The sequence below is a fragment of the Dendrobates tinctorius genome, unplaced genomic scaffold (genome assembly GCF_039654945.1).
Source record: "Dendrobates tinctorius isolate UK_male_01 unplaced genomic scaffold, ASM3965494v1 ptg000073l, whole genome shotgun sequence".
Taxonomy (NCBI): domain Eukaryota; kingdom Metazoa; phylum Chordata; class Amphibia; order Anura; family Dendrobatidae; genus Dendrobates; species Dendrobates tinctorius.
The window spans coordinates 16,346,667-16,371,834 of record NW_027361741.1 but is presented as its reverse complement, the minus strand read 5'-3'; the positions used below and the strand labels follow the sequence as shown (position 1 = coordinate 16,371,834).

The window sequence follows — 25,168 nt, the reverse complement described above, 5'->3', positions numbered from 1 at the left end:
CTGTTGTTTTCATTTTTATTTCATAAATGAATAATACGCATGAAAAGGATCAACTTTGTAATACATGTTATCAGTTGCTTCTTTCTTCTCCTGGTCTGATCTTTCAATTCATAGGTACAAATTTGTATTCAGTGAAGAAAGGTTTTCCCATTAATAAAAGATGATAGGTGGTGCTTATAAAGTTCTATGGAGATAGGAGAGGGGAGGAGGATGGAGGAGCTATAGGCACACTTTAAAGGGAACCTGTCACGTTGGGAATACAGTCATATCTGTGGCCAGCAGGATATAGAGATGGAAAAGCTGAGCAGAATGATATATAGTTTGCTAGAAAAGATTCAGAATAATTTGTATTCAATTAAATCCCTGGTTCTTGTATACATGTGAGCCAAGTGGGTGGTCCTACTCAGTGATTGAGAGCTATTTCTGCATACGCAAGAAATCCAAGATGCAAGGAACAAGGAGCTCTCTTCCGATGAATCCCTTTATTAATTACAGCATACACAGAATAAAATTACATACAACGCTGAGGCCACATAGGGCCTTTATCAAGCCAAAAATGCTAAGAGGTGTACACTTTTATTTTACACCTCTTACCATTAATCTTATAGAGGACTTTTGAGGCTGAAACGTCGCATATAATTTTATTCAGTGGATGCTGTAATTAATAAAGTGATTCATCGAAAGAGAACGTCTGGTGCTTTGAAATCTGAATCTTTTGCGATTTGGCAACACCGTGGAGCGTTGCACCAAGATTGCGTATGGAGTGGTGCATGAGAGCCGACCACTAGCTAATCTCCGCATAGACAGACATGTGGGGAAGGCTGTCAATCACTAGTAGGACTGCCCAATGGAGCCATCTTGAGTGTCCAGATCTCATATTCTTATGTTGCTAGCACTATTTGTAATTTCAACTAAATGTCATATCGTGAACTGAAATTGCACGCTACAATCTGCCAGTTGCATCTGCGTAAGCCTCTCTCCTCAGGTTCTACGCTCCGAACTCACTTCTCAGGTTGCACACTCCAATACTCAAGGTTGTCCATGGGTAGCAAACAGACTCAATGTAAGAACCATCATCGTATCATTGCAATGATTAAGAGCTGCTAAGCTTGAAATGCGTCTGTTCTGTCCCACCTTCGGTGGTGACTATAATGCTGAAATTGAAGTTAGTTTTTATATAACTTTGTCCAATAAAGGAAATATCTTCAGGAACGGAAGCTGGATCCCTTCTATTCATTTGCACTTCTACCCTGCTGCACTGCAGGTCTCCGTGCTTGAGTTCCTGGAATACCAGAGGGGCTGGCTTTTCCTACTTTATATTCTGCAACTTATAGTTCCACCAAATATTCACAAGTCCACCAATATAAAAAAAATTGATGCGTCAGGATATAAATTTTCAAAACAGGTTTCGTAAAATTCTTCAAATCCTTTTTAAAGGAATTGGTGTCACTTCCTTTGTTTATACATTCTAAAACCATGGACTAGACTCAAAGAATAAAAGAAGATTTGGATTGGAATCAATGGAAAATCCTCAGTCTATCATTATTTTCCAGATTTTGGCAAGAAAACAAGGAGCCTTTGAAAAAGGAGTTGAGAAATACTCAGAAACACATTTGGACAATTTATATCTTGACCCATCCGATTTTTTTCATAGTGGTGGACATGTGAATTAATTATGGAGCTTTAAGTTGCAGCGTTTCCATTCAAAACAATTTATATTGAACATTTTCCAAATCTAGGGAGTGGAGACAGAAAAGGCCAGGATAGGGAAACCTTGTGAAGAGGGAGTATAGAGGAGAGACCAAAACACATATGAATCATGGTTTGGGCTAGCTGTGTCTATTACTTTATTTTTGATGTCCTACACAAAGAGGCAGAGACGTAGTTACATAGCTTCCATCCTATGCCTCTCAGAATAGTCCAGGGTGAGTGGTCACTGTAGTTTTCTAAGTGATTCGTTATGAGGTTTTTTTTTACCTTTCAAAGAAAATTGTAAAGGCCTTCTAGGATATAAAGGAAGGGTCGGCAATGGATACTACAACAACTGGAAGGGGGGGAAGAGGTCATACAAACCAGTGAAATAAAAGAAAAAAAAACAAAGCACTCCCAGACAATTGGAGAAAAGGTACTACTCTTAAGGTCTGCTCAAGAAACCATGTGCTACCTTTTGCCAAAGTTGAACTGGACACATGATGTAATAGTAGGTGCAAAGTGGGGGAAAAAACTTTTTTTTTCATATTTTCTAATTTTGCCTCTTTTGTTGCAGAGATATTAGCAATCTAACATTTTGTACTTAATGAGTTAACTTTAAGTAAGTTAAAGTGGGTGTTTTTAGTGTTCACTGAGGGCAATGTAATTCTGCCTCCTGTATAGCGTTCACCAATCATAAGCAGCGAGCAACACAGAAGTGAAGAAGGGCCCACTGATGATATCACTAGGGTCACATGACCTGAGACCACAATTACTGCCAGCAGGAGTGTGCATCATAAATAAGCACGAAAGATATATTACACAGCACAGAAGTGTGGATATACTAACTGGAGTTGATAGCTCCACAAGTTTCTGTAACGTATAAGGATCCAAAGAGGGCCCAAGATGGAGAATGTGCCACATTACTGGAAATGTGTGGCTAAAAATGTATATTCAGAGCAGTGATAGTGGTGTGCCTCACTGAAGCTGCATATGGAACTCGTGGGGCTCATGAGTATTGGCCATCAAGAAATTACATTCTTAGAATGTCTTTTTCCTTATGAAAGATGACATTTCTGATACAATGTTTGTGAAAAATCTTGGCACCATGGAAATCCCAAAGGGAATGCACTGATATTGCACATGAAGAAGGTCTCCTCTGAACTTTACTGCCGTGCACATATTTTTGATGAAATGGGTGGACTGGCAGGTGGTAGCATGTACCCTTCATGACTGACATGAAACAGAGGGGGTAAAACAAGGTTATGGTTTATTTCGGTGTTACCATTTTGAAAGTTGTGGCCTTTAGATGGAGATTTAGGGTCATAAAACGATAGAACGATGAACTAAAAAGAGACTGCTGTAAAACCCCTTTCCAATATCTGCCTCTGTTACACTGAGCAAAACTTGCTTCTCTAGCAGCATCAGAACTTCTGCCTCTAATGCCAGGTTTTTTTGCTCCCACTCATGTTTCTATTATTATTCTTCTTAAGAGAAGTTGTGGAAAAATATAGTTTGAGACCCTGAAAAACCATGTTTACCACCCACTGACTCTCCGGCAATGAGGCCCACTGAGCTGCATCCTCCCCCACCTGGCGTCACGGCTGCTTTGGTCTTCCCTTGTCTGGGTTGGGTTTATTAAACAGGAAACTTTTGTTTTGGGCTCTATTTTCTTCTCCAACTACGGCCGCCCTCCCAATATCTTACCTCTTCCGTCTCCCGGAACCCCAAAAGATTTTTATATTCCTGGGGAAAAATTAGGGGAAATTCTTTTTCCTATCTGCCACTTTTTCTAGAATCTCATCCAGTGCAGAACCAAATAGATAACCCAACTGACAGGTAATAGCACAAAGCTTCATTTTGGATTGGAAATCTACTGACCAATTTCTAATCCTAAGTGCTCTATGGGCAGTATTTGAATGGGCACAAGAGTAAGCGGCAAATATTATTCTTTCTACAGATGTATCGGCCAAAAGAAAAAAAAATCGTCTGCCTTTTGAATAAGATGCGAGGCCTTCAACAGCTGTTTCCTCGGAAGTCTATTCCATATCTGAGGATCTAACTTATTCAACCATTTATTAAGGGACCTAGCTATACAAGTAGCTGATATGCTAGGTTTAAAGGAACAAGCCACCACTTCTCAAGCTCCTCTTGTCTAAAGGGTCTCTTAAGGATCCCAAATCATGAAATTGAAGTCCAACATTCTCAGATATTTTTGCTACTGCCACAACAATTGTAGGGGATATTTCATAGATTTCACACAATTCCGCCTCAAATGGGTATTTCCATTTTAGGGGCTGAAACCTTACTAACCGGCTTTTTTCATTCTGTCTCAATGAGGGATAGTACACTTTTATGGAAAGGAAATACCTGATGTTTACACTCTTCTAAACCACTAAACAGAGTCCTGAATAGATCTGGGTTCCCCTGGAGATTCTATTCCCATCGTGGATATGATGGCTTTAATGGCAATATTCCAGTAACGCTGACTGAAAAACATGGATGTCCATACTCAACATCAGAAGAGGATGATACAGACGAATTAATCACTGTCAATTTCTCTGCTATCCTCGACTTCTCCCTCGGATCTAGAGTCAGATGGAATATGACATCTGTTTGAAAAGAGACGGTATTGATGTGGTACACTTTCTTTTTGAAGGTATTCTTGCCTTCATGCTTAATTAAAGACTTAATATCCTGAAACAGGGACAGGGTTTCTTCAGCAATTGTCTTCTCTACACTGTGTGCAGAATTATTAGGCAAATGAGTATTTTGATCACATCATCCTTTTTACACGTTGTCCTACTGCAAGCTGTATAGGCTTGAAAGCCAACTGCCAATTATGTAAATCAGGTGACTTGCATCTCTGTAATGAGGAGGGGTGTGGTCTAATGACATCAACACCCTATATAAGGTGTGCTTAATTATTAGGCAACTTACTTTCCTTTGGCAAAATTGGTCAGAAGAATGATTTGACGGACTCTGAAAAGTCAAAAACTGTGAGATGTCTTGCAGAGGGATGCAGCAGTCTTGAAATTGCCAAACTTTTGAAGCGTGATCACCGAACAATCAAGCGTTTCATGGCAAATAGCCAACAGGGTCGTAAGAAGTGTGTTGATAAAAAAAGGCGCAAAATAACTGCCCATGAATTGAGGAAAATCAAGCGTCAAGCTGCCAAGATGCCATTTGCCACCAGTTTTGCCATATTTCAGAGCTACAACGTTACTGGAGTATCAAAAAACACAAGGTGTGCCACACTCAGGGACATGGCCAAGGTAAGGAAGGCTGGAAAATGACCACCTTTGAACAAGAAACATAAGATAAAACGTCAAGACTGGGCCAAGAAATATTTTAAGACTGATTTTTCTAAGGTTTTATGAACTGATGAAATGAGAGTGACTCTTGATGGGCCAAGATGGATGGGCCCGAGGCTGGATCAGTAAAGGGCAGAGAGCTCCACTCCGACTCAGACACCAGCAAGGTGAAGGTGGGGTACTGGTATGGGCTGGTATCATCAAAGATGAACTTGTGGGACCTTTTCGGGTTGAGGATGGAGTGAATCTCAACTCCCAGACCTACTGCCAGTTTCTTTAAGATACCTTCTTCAAGCAGTGGTACAGGAAGAAGTCGGTATCGTTCAAGAAAAACATGATTTTCATGCAGGACAATGCTCCATCACATGCATCCAAATACTCCACAGCGTGGCTGGCCAGTAAAGATCTAAAAGAAGAAAAAATAATGACATGGCCCCCTTGTTCACCTGATCTGAACCCCACAGAGAACCTGTGGTCCCTCATAAAATGTGAGGTCTACAGGGAGGGAAAACAGTACACCTCTCGGAACAGTGTCTGGGAGGCTGTGGTGGCTGCGGCACGCAATGTTGATCGTAAACAGATCAAGCAACTGACAGAATCTATGGATGGAAGGCTTTTGAGTGTCATCATAAAGAAACGTGGCTTATATTGGTCACTGATTTTTTTTTTTTTGAATGTCAGAAATGTTTATTTCTAAATTTTGTGTTGTTATATTGGTTTACCTGGTGAAAATAAACAAGTGAGATGGGTATATATTTGTTTTTTATTAAGTTGCCTAATAACTCTGCACAGTAATAGTTACCTGAAAAAACAGATATCTTCCTAAGATAGCCAAATCTAAAAAAAAACCACTCCAACTTCCAAAAATATTAAGCTTTGATATTTATGAGTCTTTTGGGTTGATTGAGAACATAGTTGTTGTTCAATAATAAAAGAATCCTCTCAAATACAACTTGCCTAATAATTCTGCATGCAGTGTATATAATTGTGACAAAGTCTTTTATCATATATGTTGGGCAATATTCTTTTAAACCAGGGACACTCATTTTAATTTTTTACTAAAGCCTTCCTATGCATATCCTAATCAATGAACAATCAGAATATTCTCCTTGACCTGTGCAGTGCATTAACTGAACTAGCAGGGTTGAATGCAGAAGAGTCCTTTTAAAGCCCACCAGGAGAACATTACTGCAACTGGAGATGGGCTCATCCCAAGTGTCAACATATTATGTCTCCAATCATCTGGAACTTTCCACCTTTCGAACTCAGAAGCGGTTGGCACAATTCAACGCAAGCGCCGAGTGTCACCTCCGGTCACTGACCCAGAGGTGACAGTCATGATTAGGCATGCATGCACCGGCGTGCCACATCACATCTAGCCCCAACCTCCCAACTGGGAAGCAGCCCGCCGAGAGCAGAGCGGTGCCCCCTCCCATTCCGGCACTGCTTTGAATACTTTGATTTCTCTGCAATAAGAGATCGGTTCACAGACATCAAGGTATCATTTTACTCAGCAACTTGCAACCTACATGCCTATATAGAAGGCTTGAACCTACTGACAGAATCCCTCTAAGCTCTACACCTCACCTAACAAAGCCTTCTCTTGCTTTACTGACAGCATCTATGATCTGTGACTTCAGGCAAAGGAATTATAACCCGATAAAGTCCACCAATGCTACAATGGCACTTCCTTACCAATATACATAAACCAAGGAGGCAGTATTTAAACTAACTCCAAAAGAAGAGAACCATAGATAAATGACAAAATAAGTTTTGAAGCAAGAAGCAAGCGGGCGAAACGCGCGTTGGGGCGCGGGGACAGCACTGCGGGCCTTTTACATCTTTCTTTCTGATTAGTAAGTACACCTTCTTATATTATTGGCACTGTTGTTATCTTTAATATGTATTGGCGGTATAGTTGCATTCATAGTAGACTATATGGAAGGAGGGCACTATAACTAGTAATGCCTCTGGCTAATTGTACTTTCTGGAGCCTCTTTCCATTAAGATACTGATGTATTTATTCATTCTCCTTTACATGGCGTGCCAAAGTAAATACTTTAAGGTTTTTTGTATCCCCTCTGTGCTGTTCCTCAGGGGTATGTTTGTTTGATATGAATATAGGTAGCATTTTTATGTATTTTAATTGATCAAATAAACTTATTTTGTCATTTATCTATGGTTCTCTTCTTTTGGAGTTAAAGGAATTATAAGTCAAGCAGGAGGAGGCATCCTGTGTGTGTGAGTCAGAAGCTTAATATCTATGTATAGTTCTTCAGACTCATTTGCATATTAATTCAAATGCTGAATTCTCAGTAATAGAGGAATGGACAGGCCATGTAACGGGATTGCTGGACTAGCCTTTGAAAGATCTACATGTGCATATAAATAGTAAGGGGTTGGAAATCCTGTTGACAGATTCCCTTGAAGTTTAGACACAGACATGCTCTTGATAAAAAGAAGATCCTGTGAATATACATACATTATACATACGGTACATATAGATATACATACATACACACATATATATATATATACAGTGGGGAAAAAAAGTATTTAGTCAGTCAGCAATAGTGCAAGTTCCACCACTTAAAAAGATGAGAGGCGTCTGTAATTTACATCATAGGTAGACCTCAACTATGGGAGACAAACTGAGAAAAAAATCCAGAAAATCACATTGTCTGGTTTTTTTCATTTTATTTGCATATTATGGTGGAAAATAAGTATTTGGTCAGAAACAAGCAATCAAGATTTCTGGCTCTCACAGACCTGTAACTTCTTCTTTAAGAGTCTCCTCTTTCCTCCACTCATTACCTGTAGTAATGGCACCTGTTTAAACTTGTTATCAGTATAAAAAGACACCTGTGCACACCCTCAAACAGTCTGACTCCAAACTCCACTATAGTGAAGACCAAAGAGCTGTCAAAGGACACCAGAAACAAAATTGTAGCCCTGCACCAGGCTGGGAAGACTGAATCTGCAATAGCCAACCAGCTTGGAGTGAAGAAATCAACTGTGGGAGCAATAATTAGAAAATGGAAGACATACAAGACCACTGATAATCTCCCTCGATCTGGTGCTCCACGCAAAATCCCACCCCGTGGGGTCAGAATGATCACAAGAACGGTGAGCAAAAATCCCAGAACCACGCGGGGGGACCTAGTGAATGAACTGCAGAGAGCTGGGACCAATGTAACAAGGCCTACCATAAGTAACACACTACGCCACCATGGACTCAGATCCTGCAGTGCCAGACGTGTCCCACTGCTTAAGCCTGTACATGTCCGGGCCCGTCTGAAGTTTGCTAGAGAGCATTTGGATGATCCAGAGGAGTTTTGGGAGAATGTCCTATGGTCTGATGAAACCAAACTGGAACTGTTTGGTAGAAACACAACTTGTCGTGTTTGGAGGAAAAAGAATACTGAGTTGCATCCATCAAACACCATACCTACTGTAAAGCATGGTGGTGGAAACATCATGCTTTGGGGCTGTTTCTCTGCAAAGGGGCCAGGACGACTGATCCGGGTACATGAAAGAATGAATGGGGCCATGTATCGTGAGATTTTGAGTGCAAACCTCCTTCCATCAGCAAGGGCATTGAAGATGAAACGTGGCTGGGTCTTTCAACATGACAATGATCCAAAGCACACCGCCAGGGCAACGAAGGAGTGGCTTCGTAAGAAGCATTTCAAGGTCCTGGAGTGGCCTAGCCAGTCTCCAGATCTCAACCCTATAGAAAACCTTTGGAGGGAGTTGAAAGTCCGTGTTGCCAAGTGAAAAGCCAAAAACATCACTGCTCTAGAGGAGATCTGCATGGAGGAATGGGCCAACATACCAACAACAGTGTGTGGCAACCTTGTGAAGACTTACAGAAAACGTTTGACCTCTGTCATTGCCAACAAAGGATATATCACAAAGTATTGAGATGAAATTTTGTTTCTGACCAAATACTTATTTTCCACCATAATATGCAAATAAAATGAAAAAAAACCAGACAATGTGATTTTCTGGATTTTTTTTTCTCAGTTTGTCTCCCATAGTTGAGGTCTACCTATGATGTAAACTACAGACGCCTCTCATCTTTTTAAGTGGTGGAACTTGCACTATTGCTGACTGACTAAATACTTTTTTGCCCCACTGTATATATCACACATATATATACACACACACACACACATTTTAAATGTATACTTAATGTTATCTCACAGGAAAACACCAAATGAAATCATTCTATATCTTAGACACTTTTTTCTTTTATTACGGAACAAAAATGAGTCTGTTGCACTGGGAAAGTACAAGACAGAAGAAAAAAAATCTACATTAAAGACAAATTGGCTGCTTTACAACCACCATAAACAGAGATCCTAAAATTTGGAGCTGGAACACTAGACAGACAAACTGGAAAGGTTCCTTTCATCAAACAAAAAAAAAAACAAACAAAATGCTTTGGTCGGATAAAGATACAAGTTCTCTGAAATTCCTTAAAAATGATCTTGACCCAGCCCTTCCATTGCCCACAATGACATAAGTGAGCTGATATATATATATTTATATATAGGTAGAGATATCTAATGACCTTAATAATTATTTCTATTTGTCAATTGAAAAAAGTCTCTAGAAATTTGGACCGTAGTAGAAAGTCCTCAATTTTATTTCAGTTTATCTACGACTTAAGCGATATCAACTGCATTCGTGAAATCTCCGAATGCCGTACAGAGGCTCATTTAAAAAAGACATTATCCATTTTTTGCTCGTCATGGCTGAGAGAGGCGACTCTCGTATGATTGATGAAGGTGTAATCACCCTGATACATGTCGGGGGATCGAGAAGGTAACTCTAAGCGATTGATAGATTTTGACATGAATCTTCCGGAGTATTGTCATGTCCATGTCAGGAGTACACCTCATTATGTCACGTCCTTCACTTTGTATTTCAGAGTCGTGTGAATATACAGTAGCAACATGTAACATACTATAGTAGTGCTGCATTCTAGTAAGAATATGGGATTAGCTGCAATGTGAGATAATACAGTCCTCGTAACGGAACCGAGCATTGGAGTCTTTTCAGCCATTCCCTGAATGCTTCTCATTAGCGCCTATTGATTTTCTCCCAGCCTTGGTCTCAGTGTTAATAAGCTTCTAAGTAGAAAGTTGGCTTGTGCTGTTTAATAAATATGGAGCCAGGAGTCTTTAGCTTCCATATTACGTGCTCTCCTCGCTGAGTAGAGTTCGGTGCTCTTTCGTGCCAGGGTTGCAAGTTGGTTGATGCATATACTTGATCACATAATTTCTACAATGTAAACCTATGGAAAAGCCAATGGTTAAATAGGTAACATATGATGTACTTAATATACACAGACAATTTTTTTTTCTTTTTGTTTTAGAGACAAGCTTTTTTTTTTTTGTTTTTTTTGTTTTGTTTTTGTTTGAGGCAAGATCCCTTGAGCATAGACGTTTTGTTGCAAAAGTGAGTTTTCTTGAATCAGCGTCCAGGAGCAAATATGGAATCCAGGGCTTGGCGTTCAGCGGCTGCTACGTTGGGGTGCCACAAATCAACCATGAAAATGACTCTTGGTCCTTCCTCAGCTGATCCTAAGGTAATAACAATGAAAGAAAGCGTTTAATGTAAATGAGAAAGAATCGCTGCACTAAAATATTATTACTGGGAATGGATCTTAAAGGGGTTGTCCAGGTTCGGAGTTCTGCAGTCACTTGCCTGAGACTGCAGACTTCAACGGCCGCATTCACATGTTCAGAATTGGGTCAGTATTTTACATCAGTATTTGTACACCAAAACCAAATGTTGGTGAAAAATGCAGAAGTTCTGGTACTGTACCTTTTCCTCTGATTGTTCCACTCCTGGTGTTGGCTTACAAATGGTGATGTAAAGTACTGACCAAATACTGAAGGTGTGAACGTGGCCTTAAGTCCTAACAGCAGGCACTGTGGGTGCTGTCAATACAAATGAATTGAGCGAGGCTGGAGAAGTCTATTCGGAATGTGACCTGAAGTATACAAAACATATTTCCAGTCACATGAACTCCCACTCCTGGAGCTGGTGAATCCTGCGAGCTGCCACTGTGTGCACTATCAGGATACACAAGTTTGCCCCATTTCAAAGGATCATCCAGCAGCACAAACAAAAAGTTACATGGTGAGCACAATTTCCTGCAGTAATATACTTTATTGCTTAAATGTACAGGTGCGTCTCACAAAATTAGAATATCATTGAAAAGTTCATTTATTTCAGTTCTTCAATGCAACAAGTAAAACTCATATATTATATAGAGTCATTACATACAGAGTGATCTATTTCAAGTGTTTATTTCTGTTAATGTTGATGATTATGGCTTACAGTCAATGAAAACCCAAAAGTCATTATCTCAGTAGATTAGAAAAATTAACAAAAAACACCTGCAAAGGCTTCCTAAGCATTTAAAAAGTCCCTTAGTCTGTTTCAGTTGGTGTGTGGTGTGGCGTAATGTACGTCAGGTTGGTGTGTGGTGTAGTGTACGTCAGGTTGGTTGTGTGTGGTGTAGTATACACCACACACACACAACAACCTGACGTACACTACAACATACACACCAACCTGAAATACACTACGCCACACACACCAACCTGACACACTATGTTATGTTGGTGTGTGTGGTGTAGTGTATGTCAGGTTGGTGTGTGTGGTGTAGTGTACGTCAGGTTGGTGTGTGGTGTGGTGTAGTGTATGTCAGGTTGGTGTGTGGTGTAGTGTACGTCAGGTTGGTTGTGTGTGGTGTAGTATACACCACACACACACAACAACCTGACGTACACTGCAACATACACACCAACCTGAATTACACTATGCCACACACACCAACCTGACACACTATGTTATGTTGGTGTGTGGTGTAGTATACACGTTCACTACGCTACACACACACCAACCTGACACACTACGTCTGGTTGGTGTGTGGTGTAGTGTACGTCAGCTTGGTGTGTGTGGTGTAGTGTACGTCAGGTTGGTGTGTGTGGTGCAGTGTACGTCAGGTTGGTGTGTGTGGTGAGTATACACCACACACAAACAACCTGACATACACAACACACACACCAACATGACGTACAATACGCCACACACACCAACCTGACACTCTATGTCAGGTTGGTGTGTGGTGTAGTGTACGTCAGGTTGGTGTGTGGTGTGGTGTAATGTACATCAGGTTGGTGTGCGTGTGGTGTAGTATACACCACACACACACCAACCTGACGTACACTACAACACACACACCAACCTGATGTACACTATACCACACACCAACCTGACTTAGTGTGGTGTAGTGTACGTCAGGTTGGTGTGTGTGGTTTAGTGTACGTCAGGTTGGTGTGTGTGTGTGTGTGTGTGTGTGGTGTTGTGTAGGTCAGCATGGTGTAGTAAAGATCAACTCCCTCCATGTGTTTGTTGTACCCCAGGGCACAGTCTGGTTTGTGCACCTGTGCTGGGGTACATCTAACAGTGGTGGCCATGGTGCTGGGACCATGAATTGTAGTTGTCAAGAAAAAGACGTCCCTTTTGTCTTTGAACTTGACCACAACCATGTTGCCGCCACATTAGGCTCGGCTCCCACCCTTTGGGAGAGTCTGCTCAATTAGCGACAAAGGGAGACCCTTCTGGTTTCTGCGCACAGTACCGCAATCTGCGGTAGCTCTGGCAGAGAGGGAATGAAAGAGTGGGATGCTTGTATAAAAGTTATCAAAGTACAGATGGTAACCTTTATCAAGCAGTGAGTGGACAAAATCCCACACTCTTTTCCCACTCACCCCCAGAGCAGGTGGACATTCTGGGGGCTGGATCCTGCTGTCCTTCCCTTGGTAAACTCTAAAGCTGTGAGTGTACCCTGAGGTACTCTCACACAGCTTATAGAGTTTTATCCAGTACCTCGCCCTCTTGCTGGGCAGGTACTGATGGAATTGAAGCCTCCCTTTGAAGTGGATGAGGGATTCATCCACACAAATTTCCCTTTGGGGAATGTACACTTCAGCAAACTTGTTGCTGAAATGTTTGATAACCGGCCGAATTTTGAACAGTCTAATCAAAATTCGGGTCATCGCGAGGAAAGTTTTCAGTATTGTCCCTAAAATGGAGAAACTTATCAATCGCCTCAAAATGTTTGCGAAACATACTCATGCCAAATATTGGAGTTTAATGTAAAATATCAGTACTCCAGTATTGGCGAATTTTTGGTATCTTCACAATCCCCATGTGAAGAAAGGCTGGGGGGAGCGGAGGGCAACAGAGGGGAGCACCGGATGGCAGCGGCAGGGATCGCGGTCAGTCGGTGGCAGTAGGGCAGCAGGCAGGGACCTTGTTCTTCAGTTTCCTAGGACGGGAAGAGGCTAAAGAGCGAGGGCAGCCATACTTTACTCCGCCCCTCTACATCTGATTGGAGGGATAGTGTCACATGGACGCTAGCTTCAATCACATCTGGGGGGTGACACAGAGGTCACCAGAAGCGATCGGAGCCACGGGGGGAGGGGGGGGCAAAGCCACCCCCCGAGGTCAAGTATAGTGCCTCACGTACCTGCAGGTTGAGTGACATTTCATTTACCCCGGTCACCCGACCCACAGAAACGCGATCCTGCCATGACGCCTATTTGGCGTCACAGGTCGGAATTGCACAGGTTTTCATGACGCATATGCTGCGTCACAGGTCAGGAAGGGGTTAAAGGGAACCTGTCAGAAGGATTGTGCTGAGTAACCTACAGACAGTCAGGTCGGTGCTGTTAAGGCCCCGTTACACGTAACAATGTCCCAGCGATCCCACCAACGATCCGATATGATGGGATCGCTGGGACATCGTTAGGCTGATCGCTGGTGAGCTCCTCCAGCGATCAGGACCAGCGATGCTGGATGCTGGTTTCTAATGTAAACATTGGGTATCCAGGAGCTGCGGCTCCTGGATACCCGCTGTTTACCTTGGAAACCGGCGTACACGCTGGTTTCCAAGGTAAACATCGGGTATCTAAGAGTCACGCGACTCCTGGATACCTGATGTTTATATTAGAAACCAGCATCCAGCGTCGCTGATCTCTCGCTGCCACACGCAGCGATGCGTGCTGGGCAGCGGGAGATCAGCGATCGAAAAACGGCCTAGGCCGATCGAGCACGATCAGCGATAACCGGCACGGGGGCCGGTCGCTGATCCCCGTCACACACAGCGATCTCGCTAGTGAGATTGCTGTGTGTGACGGGGCCTTTATTATACTGTTTAAAATGATAACTTGGTTGATGAAATCCATCTTGTGTTTGTTGTTAATCTTTATTTTCAGTTTTGAGTTAATGATATGCTCGTGCTCCGGGGTGGCCTGTGGGGGGGGGTCTTCATGTGGTACTCTGCTAAGGTATTCACCAGTATGGCTTCTGACAGGTCACTGATCCCTCAGTGATCTTGATAACTCAGTTTTCATAATGAATATTTTATAAATCTTGGGAGAAAAAAATACCCTTCTACACTGCAGCATGATCGCATATGTAATGAATGATATACACATTACACATTTGTTTGCTGCAATCCTGATGTTCCTAAAAAAAATAAAAAAATACATTTGAAAATGGCGCTGCTGGCTCCTGCACAGTAGCAGCTATGAGATTTCTGATAGCTGCTACTGCGCAGGTGCGGCCGGCGCCATTTTCAATCAGATTTTTTTTTAGGAATATCAGGAGAACAGCAAATAAATTAATTATAAACACATTACATATGCGATTATGCTGTAGCGCAGGCGCCACTGCTAGCTCCTGCCTGCAGAAGGTTTTTTCCCCGAAGATATATAGGATATTCATTATGTAAACTAGGGGGCAGGTCAATGAGGGATCAGTGACCTGTCAGCAGTCTGCATTATGAATACCTAATTAGAGCACCATATGAAGACCTCCTCCAGGCCCGCCCCAGAGCAAGAGCATATCATTAACTCAATACTGAAAATAAAGATTAAACAACAACCACAGAATGGATTTCATCAACTAACGTATCGTTTTAATCAGCATAACGGTGCCGACCTGACAGTGTCTGTAGGTTACTGTGCACAATCCTGCTGACAGGTTCGCTTTGATATGACATCCTATCATGTTCAGTGCACAGGTTGAATTGTTTGATCACAAGAGTTGAGATTAGACCCTTCTCCAGTCCCGGCGCTTCAGTCGCTTCCATGGGAACACTGGACAACATCCTCAAAATCTACATGAAAATGTTTTTCATGATGTGACTACTGACAGTCAACTCACAAAAACAAATAAAACCTACTTCAATAAAGTAGAAAAGGAACCTACCTTCATGAAATGCAGTATGCAAGAAAGAGTCATCGAAGAGAAGACAATGTCCTTCTGCCCAACACTGAGGTTCTCCTCCGACCACAAGCTCACAGTTAGCTGGGATTCGTAGACCTTGAAATGAGACATGCTGTGTTATTACATAGTACCCTTTAGAGGTATGTCTGCTTCAAAATGTTTCATACTGTAGTAGAAATAATTATTTCAGTGTAAGTTATCTCCAGCATTCACATATTAAAGGTCACCCTGAAAACTCAAAATAAATCAATCATTTATACATTCCCACATGACACTTTGTCCCATAAATATATTCGTGGTACAGATTTTAATTCTTTTGTTTTATGTAGAACATATTTATTCCATATAAAAATAAGGGGCTTTGGTGCACCCTCACAGCAAAGTGCTTGGTACACGGTACCACTTGCTTAATTACCATCCTCCGCCCCTCCCCTTATGATGATTGACAGCCTGTATTGGAACAAAAACCCTAAAAAGAAGAACTGGAATAAAAGTAGGTGTGCATGCAGCTTGTAAGCACATGTTCACACTGGCTACTAAACAGACAAAACCCAAGATAAAAACATAACAGGCAATAAATAAATTAACAGTAATAAATATACAGCAATATTGCATGAAAAAAAATTAAACCGTGCTTATTTTTTATCAAAATGACGTTAACTATGTAAAAGCCACTACGTCACGGTGACCATATTCGGGACGGTCCTAACCTCTAATATTAAAACCTTACCATTTGTTAAGTGACGTGCATGTGGATAAGAGCTGAGAAGGACTGGGAACCGGCTAGTGGACATGTAACCATGGGGAACCACATGAATGTAATATCCAGCTCAAATAAAAAATGGGCCACAGCTATATTTGCAATGGGTGGAAACAGACAAACAAAAAATCTAAAGAGATGAACTGGAATAAAGGTTGGTGTGCATGCAGCGTGTAAGTCAATGTTCACACTGGCCACTAAACAGACAAAACCCAACATAAAAACATAATTTTTTGCCTGTTTAGTGTCCAATGTGAACATGCGCTTACATGCTGCATACACACCAAGTTATAGCCCAGTTCCTCTCTTAAGATTTTCTCTTTCAGTTTTTTTTGCACCCAGTGCAAATATAGGTGTAGTCTGCCTTTTCTTGCGCTGGATAGTACATTTATGTGGTTCCCTATGACTGCTCATTCATAAACCGGGTCTCAGGTCTTCTCGGCCCTTATCCACATGCACATCACTTGACAAATGGTAAGGTTTTAATATTAGAGGTTAGGACCTTCCTGAACAGGGTCACATGACGTGGTGGGATGGCTTTTACATTTTTGTAAAGGGAACCTGTCTACCTCCCGCAGGCATTTTTAAGTAAAAGAGTCACCTTGTGCAGCACTAATGCTGCATTCTGTCAAAGTGGCTCTTTTATTTAGGGTACCTTCCACCGCAGGATTCCCAGGGGCGGCCAGAGATAACTACTGCGCATGCCCGAGATTACTGCCCCGCAGCGTGAATAAACCATAAGTGACTGCGGGGCCGGATCTCTGGCCGCCAACGTCATGACAGAGGACGAGCGGCGATAACCAAGAATGCATAGTACAGTCGGCGCAGGCGCCATGATTTGATAATAAAGATTTGGAGGCGGAGACACAATGCAGGAATACATGAGTGATGTATGTGAGGCGCCTCTGTCAGATGGGGAAAGACCTGCCCCCTTACAAATATCAGGTATGTCTGACCAATTTTAAAAAAGATTATTTCTGCGGTGGAAGGTACCCTAAATAAAAGAGCCACCTTGACAGAATGCAGCATTAGTGCTGCACAAGGTGGCTCTTTTACTTAAAAACGCCTGCGGGGGGGTGATAGGTTCCCTTTAAATTAAATTATGTTAACTAGGTACATTTCATTACTTTCATGCACTATTTCAATTTATTTACTGCAGGCTATTTGTCTACTATTTTTTTATCTCTGGTTTTGTTTGTATTGGAATCATTAATCATGCACACACTGATACTGCAGGGGCTGAGAGCACACACAGTGGCATATACAGTGTTAAGGGGGCTTTACACATAGCAATATCGCTAAAGCGTCACCGATTTTGTGACGCAGCAGCGATATTGCTAGCGATATCGCTATGTTTGATACTTACCTCCGACCGGCTCCCCCGCTGGCTATCGCTGATCGCGTGAGATTGTCCAGGTCCATTTCTCGTCGGCTGCTTCCTTCTGGCACCGATGAGCGACGCGTGGACGCGGGCGGGAGGACGTCATCATCGCCGCGTCTGAAAGGTAAGTAACGACCGCTGCTGCGTCGCTGGTGAGATCTGCCTGACCGGGTCATATCGTGGTCGGGATCGCTGGTGCATCACTAAATGTAAAGGGGCCTTTAGTGTATGTGGACGCCATCTGATCCCCCATACTTTCTGCAGTGGTCGCTCACTGCCAACAAGATTGCACAGTGGAAGGTGGCTGATGCTGACATGAGAGCGCTCACACACTGACATGGAGTTCTTAGCTCCTGCAGTACCAGTGTGTACAGGGCTGAGGGTTCAACATTGACTGAGCTCCAAAGAGAGCTGCCTATCATCAAATTGGCAGGAGGGGAGTAAAGTTGGAATTGAGGGGGTAGAATGGTGTACTGAGCTGAGTGTGTGTGTATCAAGCCCCGCCCCTCATGGTGACGATGTCATAATAGGTTGCTATGGCGAAAATGATGTCATAATGGGTACGAAACTATGGGATGGAAAATGTGTGATGGGTATATGGGCGTGGGACTATGGGATGGCGAATAGGTATGATGGGTCTACGGGCACAGGACTGTGGGATGGAGGATATGTATGATGGGTATATAGACACTGGACTAAGGGATGGAGGATGTGTGATGGGTATATGGGCATGGGACTATGGGATGGAGGATATGAATGATGGGTATATGGGCACTGGACTATGGGATGGAGGATGTATGATGGGTATATGGGCACGGGACTATGGGATGCAGATATGTATGATGGGTATATGGGCACTGGACTATGGGATGGCGGATATGTATGATGGGTAATATGGGCACTGGACTATGGAATGAAGGATAATCATTATAATTTTTTATAACTAACCACAGTTAGTTACTATGCCCGGGCAACGCCGGCACTTCAGCTAGTATGTAATAAAACATGAGTTACATAAAACAAAACTATTAAAATTTGTACTACAAGTATTTTATAGGGGGTAAGTCCCCTATGTGAATGTGCAAATGGTTTAAATGAGTATTGGGGCAACAGACTCTTGGTTACATTTTTACTTGGTGGCACAGGATACTTGGCGCTTAAAACACACTGGTTTACACCATACACTTGATGGCTGGAGAACTTACTGTTGGATAAGATTTCTTCCCAACTGGGAGATGTGCCTGAAGTGGCTGTTGGCTCTCGCTCACCCTACAGCATGGCTTACAGCTCAATAACCAGTGGTTGCTCATTCAGGAATGAAGCCCATACTGATCCAACCATGATACCCTTTCTTTTACAGTTTCTCAAACCATTTCACTCCCATTATCCCATCAGCTTTTCTTCAGTGACACCACTCAGACTATGGAGCATGTGCACTTTTTGGTTGTCTTTCGCCTTAAATTGCGCACTCACTGAAGCTATCTAATAGGCCACGTTCAGTATTTGGTCAGTATTTTACCTCAGTATCTGTAAGCCAAAACCAGGAGTGGGTGATGAATCCAGAAGTGGTGACGTGTTACTATTATACTTTTCCTCTGATTGTTCCACTCCTGGTTTTGGCTTACAAATACGGAGGTAAAATACTGACCAAATACTGAACGTGTGCACGTGGTCCTAGGGATCCACACACCACAACCACTTAGGCTATCCATCACTTACACGCCTGACATTTGCTTGCTGGCAGTTACAAAGTAGATTCTCTAAAAAAAATAAATAAAATAAGGAGAGTTCTTCATGGAGCAACATCACTACTTAGAACTGCCTATTCCACCCATTTTTAATTCACCCCTTTCCCCTCCCCTGGTGAGTGCTGCTCTGTCTGTGTAGGACAGAACAGCCCACGAACGCTCCGGTTGCTGATCGTGTGCAGTGTTCACATGACAAACAGCATCACTAGAACGCAGCACTCAGAGCAGAGAAGTGGTGCGAGCCTGGGGGCACATATGCATTTTTTACATTTATTCAGTACACTTTCGACATTAATAAGGGGGATGTCAAGCAGTGGGTAAACCCCCTAAATGTGTTGAACTTGTGTCACTAATGACACATCACCTGTCTACAGGATTGGTGAAAATGTCCGACTGCTGTGAGTCTGTCATGGCGGGCAGACCCCCATCCATCAGAAATTTATCACCTATCCAGTCAAGGGTGTAAACTGAATAAAGCATCAACTTCTTCGGAATGTCACTAGTCATGTCTATGCATTACAAACTTGAATAAAAATACTCCTCGGAAATGCTAAGAGGTGTATTTATACCCTAAGAGCAATATTTATACCTTTCTGTAAAAAAAAATGGCGCAACGTCTGGATACTACATTCCAAGGCCAATAACAGGTCACTGAGGCTCCTCAATCAGTTTTTCTGCCCATTTTTCAGGCTCTGACTTTCTAGATCTTTCCCCATTCACTGGGGCCTAGTTTTAGCTGAGCTGCACGGCTCCCCTGACACTACATGTGGCTTCAGCCACACACTGATATTTCTTACCAGCAGCTCTTTTACATTGGCTATGGCTGCCTTCTACTATGATGCAGATATCTAGTGGCAAAAGAGTATATTACATTATAAACTCTATGGCCAGGATTTTATGTTACCAGTAACCGGGAAAAAAAACCAAAACCAGCGAATATGGTCAGATAGGCAAACAGTCACCATAGCGGAGGATGGTAGGGCTTGCCTTTAACAATACATGTATGTGTCTCAGAGGTGAGATGAAACACGGTCCGAAGAAAGATTGGAGATTCTTATAAACTTTAGCTCCAGGATAATGTGTTAAGACAATCCTTTACAACGGAGGTTGGTACTAGTCAGCGCAAGAGATCGTGCCCCCGCTCATCATGGTCTGGCCCTAGTAACCCCTGTAGAGCCCTAAAGAATTTATATCATACAATTTACAATTTCCTGTAACGAATGACAACAATGCAAAAATACAACAGAATGAGACAGCTATGTGTACAAATGGATAAGTAAGAGCAGTGGTTATGATGATCCTACACTACACTGGACACAAGATATATATGCACACATTTCCAATGAATCAATGATAAATAAAAGGTATAAAAGTAGTGAAATTATGCCACAAAAGATGACAAGACATAAGCGCCCGAATTCATGGGTCGATGAGAGAAGTCATTCATCCCGGCATGAATGATTAGATATATAATAGTAGAAGATAAACTCTCAAAATATAAGAGTATGCAAAAGGACTCTGTGAGCATGGCAAAAGAAACACTACAAAATAACAAAATTATGAATAAAATGGGCAAATAATTACAAATATATATATGTATAAAATACTTGAAATAATAAGAAACATTACCAGAAAGAGGGAAAAGGTTAATGGTTCCGAGTACCTTTGGATTCTGGGACTCCAGTCTGAAGATCCATTTACTCTCCTTCTGCAGTATCCCCTTATTCCAATCCACTCCCCTCTGGCTTTGTCTAATGACCTCTATTACACAAAAGGATATAGCCCTGTCATACCTCCATGGAATTCCCTATTGTGGTGAACAAGGGGGTATCCCTTTTGTACATCATATCACCAATGTGCTCCCCAATGTAACTCCTGAAATTCCGTTTTGTTTTCCTAATATAGCCACGGGGTGTTAGCACCACGTCGGCTTCTCGGTGTGTCAGATTACTCACCCGCGCTGCAGTAGGTCCCTCTCTTCCGCATGCTCCCAGCAGCACTTCCAGCCAGGTCTCTGGCCATGTTCTAAGGGCACGCGTACGTGCGCTCCCGCCCTCTTAAAAAACCGGTGAGTGCCCTTGCTATTTCCTCCCCAGTCAATGGTTTTGAAGCATTATGTATATATTGCCTCCTCTCCACTGGGGAGGTGCCTGAGCAACCTTCCTGTTTCAGTCAATGTTGTGTAAGGTCGCATTCCAGTGCAGGTCCTGCCTATTGTACACTAAGTGCAAATCCTGCATGCCGCACTCTGAAGAAAATCCACCTGCCGCACGCTGAAGAAAATATCGCCTGCCGCACTCTGAAGCATATCCCGCAAGGATGGTGGGGGGAGAAAAAAACAGGATGTGAGGGCCCGTATACCAGCATGGGGGGGCCGTATAAAAGGATGCACTATATAGATTCATTATACTCTGGTGCACCATATGGGGCCATTGTACAGTGGAATTGGCAACTATGATGAGTGGTGTAGTTACTGATGTCACTGCTCAGTACAGCCGCCGGGTCTCTTGGAACGCAGCATGACCTGGAGTGGCTGCTGCTACAGCCTATATAGTGTCGTTCTCTAAACAAGGCTCCATAGCCTTTGGACGTCGGATTCGGTGATCGTCGTGGGAACGCCATGGACTACATCGGACCTCCATGGGATTTTTTATCAAAAATTGGTAAACCAGGGAAAGTGTTGGGGAGTATTTATTCACATACAATTTATTTTTCTGTCTGTTTTTTTTCATTACTGGGTTAGTAATGGGGGTGTCAACGCCTCTCCATAACTAACTACAGGGCTTGATGTGATTTTTGACAATTCACAGCTTTCATCAACCCCAATTACCATTACCCAGATTGCCACTGCACTAGGGCAATCAGAAAAATCCAGGAAAAGAGCCAGAATGTGATGCACCAATTCTAGGGTGGCTGTGACTTGGTATATTTAGGTTGGAAGGCCGAAAAAACAGGAACCAGATGTCTGCTTTACCTTGCATAGTTGCCAAAAATATGGGGGAATCCTACATTGGTTTTTCAATTTTTTATTAAGGTAAACACTCTTTAGTGCCACATGAAAGGCACTAAAGGGTGCAAGCTTATTATATGTAGGGGCGTATGAAATTACCTACAGGATGTTTATTTTATTTATTCTATTACACCACTTTTCCCATAGAAGTGGACAAAGCACGGTTACACATTTTTATGGGAGCAGTAGTGTAAAGTGTGACACTGTAAAGTGTCCACTTCTCTGGAAGCAGTGCTGTAGTGTGTGACTCCACTCTGTCTGCTTCCATGAGAGTATTATTATTATGGTTTTGCTTATATAGCGCTATCATATTCCGCAGCGTTTTACATACATCATCACTGTCCACAATGGGGCCTCACAATCTAGATTCCCTATCAGTATGTATTGGAGTGTGGGAGGAAACCGGAGTACCCGGAAGAAACGCACACAAACACGGGGAGAACATACAAACTCCTTACAGATGTTGTCCTTGGTGGGATTTGAACCCAGGACCCCAGCGCTGCAAGGTTGCAGAGCTAACCACTGAGCCATTGTGTCTAAAAATTAGGCACCTACTAGCCTCCATAGTAGCTGAGCAATTTTTAGATATTATTGTTGGTCTCCCCATCCAGCAAATGCTAAGAGGTTAGGATCTCTGCAATATACCGGTAATGGCGGGGTAGACCGCAATAAAAGCTAAATAGGAGCCAATAGCACAAAGCACCTTTACTGATTTAAAAAAACAGCAGGCTATACCCGATTTACCCATTTCCTCCCTATCATAGTAATATGTATTTAGAAAATAAAGAGTTTTTACATTATTATATGAATTAAAAGTTATATTTTATTAGGGTCTATAGTAAGTGGATCTTTATTTAACTATGGCAATATGCTAATATACAGTGGGGGAAATAAGTATTTGATCCCTTGCTGATTTTGTAAGTTTGCCCACTGACAAAGACATGAACAGTCTATAATTTTAAGGATAGGTTAATTTTAACATTGAGAGATAGAATATCAAAAATAAAATCCAGAAAATCACATTGTATAGATTATATAAATTTGTTTGCATTTTGCAGTGAGAAATAAGTATTTGATCCCTCTGGCAAACAAGACTTTATACATGGTGGCAAAACCCTTGTTGGCAAGCACAGCAGTCAGACATTTTTTGTAGTTGATGATGAGGTTTGCTCACGTCAGGAGGAATTTTGGTCCATTCCTCTTTGCAGATCATCTCTAAATCATTAAGATTTTGAGACTGTCGCTTGACAACGAGGAGCTTCAACTCCCTCCATAAGGTTTCTATAGGATTAAGGTCTGGAGACTGGCTAGGCCAATCCATGACCTTAATGTGCTTCTTTTTCAGCCACTCCTTTGTTGCCTTGGCTGTATGTTTTGGGTCATTATCTTGCTGGAAGACCCAGCCAGGACCCATTTTTATGTCATGGCAGAGGGAAGGACGTTGTCACTCAGGATTTTACGGTACATGGCTCTTTCCATTCTCCCACTGATGTGGTGAAGTAGTCCTGTGCCCTTAGCAGAGAAACACCCCCAAAACATATTTCTACTTCCATGCTTGACAGTGGGGACGGTGTTCTTTGGGTTATAGGCAACATTTCTCTTCCTCCAAACACTGCGAATTGAGTTAATGCCAAAGAGTTAAATTTTTGTCTCATTTGACCACAGAACCTTCTCCTAATCACTCACAGAATCATCCAGGTGTTCACTGGCAAACTTCAGACGGGCCTGCACAAGTGCCTTCTTGAGCATTGGGACCTTGTGGGCGAGGCAGGATTTTAAACCTTTACTTCGTAATGTGTTACTAATGGTTTTCTTAGTGACTGTGGTCCCAGCTGCCTTGAGATCATTAACTCCCTCGTGTAGTTTTAGGATGATCTCTCACCTTCCTCAAGATCAAGGATACCCCACGAGTTGAGATTTTGCATGGTGCCCCAGATAGACGTCGACTGACAAGTCATTTTGCATTTCTTCCATTTTCTTACTATTGTACTAACAGTTGTCTCCTTCTCAACCAGCGTCTTACTTATTGTTTTGTAGCCCATTCCAGCTTTGTGCAAGTCTATCATCTTGTCCCTGACATCCTTATAAAGCTCTTTGGTCTTGCCCATGTTGTAGAGGTTAGAGTCTGACAGATTAATTGAGTCTGTGGACAGGAGTCTTTTATAAAGGGGACTATGTAAGACAGCTGTCTTTAATAATAATAAAAATAATTTTATTTCTATAGCGCCAACATATTCCGCAGCACTTTACATTATAGAAGCAGGCAACGAGTTGATTAGGAGCATCCATCTGGTCAGTAGCAGCCAGAACTCTTAATGGTTGGTAGGAGATCAAATACTTATTTCTCACTGCAAAATGCAAATAAATTTATATAATTTATACAATGTGATTTTCTGTATTTTATTTTTGATATTCTCTCAATGCTAAAAATAACCTACCCTTAAAATTATAGACTGTTCATGTCTGTCAGTATGCAAACATACAAAATCAGCAAGGGATCAAATATTTATTTCCCCCACTGTAGCAATATAACTACGGTGACTGGTAAACAGTATACTTTTGTGTAAGAGAATAAGATGGGGCACAGGAGCTCCCAATTGCTGTACCCCTGGGCTGGTGGAAGTAATTGCCATCAAAAAGAATGAAATTATGGGTTAGTATGAGACTAAGTAGTTTTAGAACCCGTGAGTTATGCAAATTGTAATAGCCTTTGCTAGACTTGCGGAAAAGTTTAACTGCTTCAATCTTCTGGTCATGAAGGAAGCTACTATAAAAGGACTCTATGTTGATGGATGCCAGAATAGTATTTATACTTGTCTAGGGTGATATCTTCTAATTTGGTCAAGAAATCTGCCGTGTCCCTAATGTACAGGTGCTTCTTACAAAATTAGAATATCATCAAAGTTTATTTCAGTTCTTCAATACAAAAAGTGAAACCCATCTAATATA

The 25,168-nt window shown here is 42.1% G+C and overlaps 1 protein-coding gene across 2 annotated transcripts in view; it reads right to left on the bottom strand.

Moving 5' to 3' along the window:
• Nucleotides 1-9,227: 9,227 nt before the first annotated feature.
• ASPHD2 (aspartate beta-hydroxylase domain containing 2) overlaps nucleotides 9,228-25,168 on the bottom strand; it is a 141,932-nt gene continuing 125,991 nt past the window's right edge. For both annotated transcript variants that reach the window (XM_073582664.1, XM_073582663.1), the window contains exons 3-4: nucleotides 15,303-15,416; nucleotides 9,228-10,594 (exon numbers count right to left, since the gene is read on the bottom strand). In XM_073582664.1, coding sequence (XP_073438765.1) covers nucleotides 10,485-10,594; nucleotides 15,303-15,416 — 224 coding nt within the window. In that variant the 3' untranslated portion in view covers nucleotides 9,228-10,484. The remainder of the gene's footprint in view (nucleotides 10,595-15,302; nucleotides 15,417-25,168) is intronic.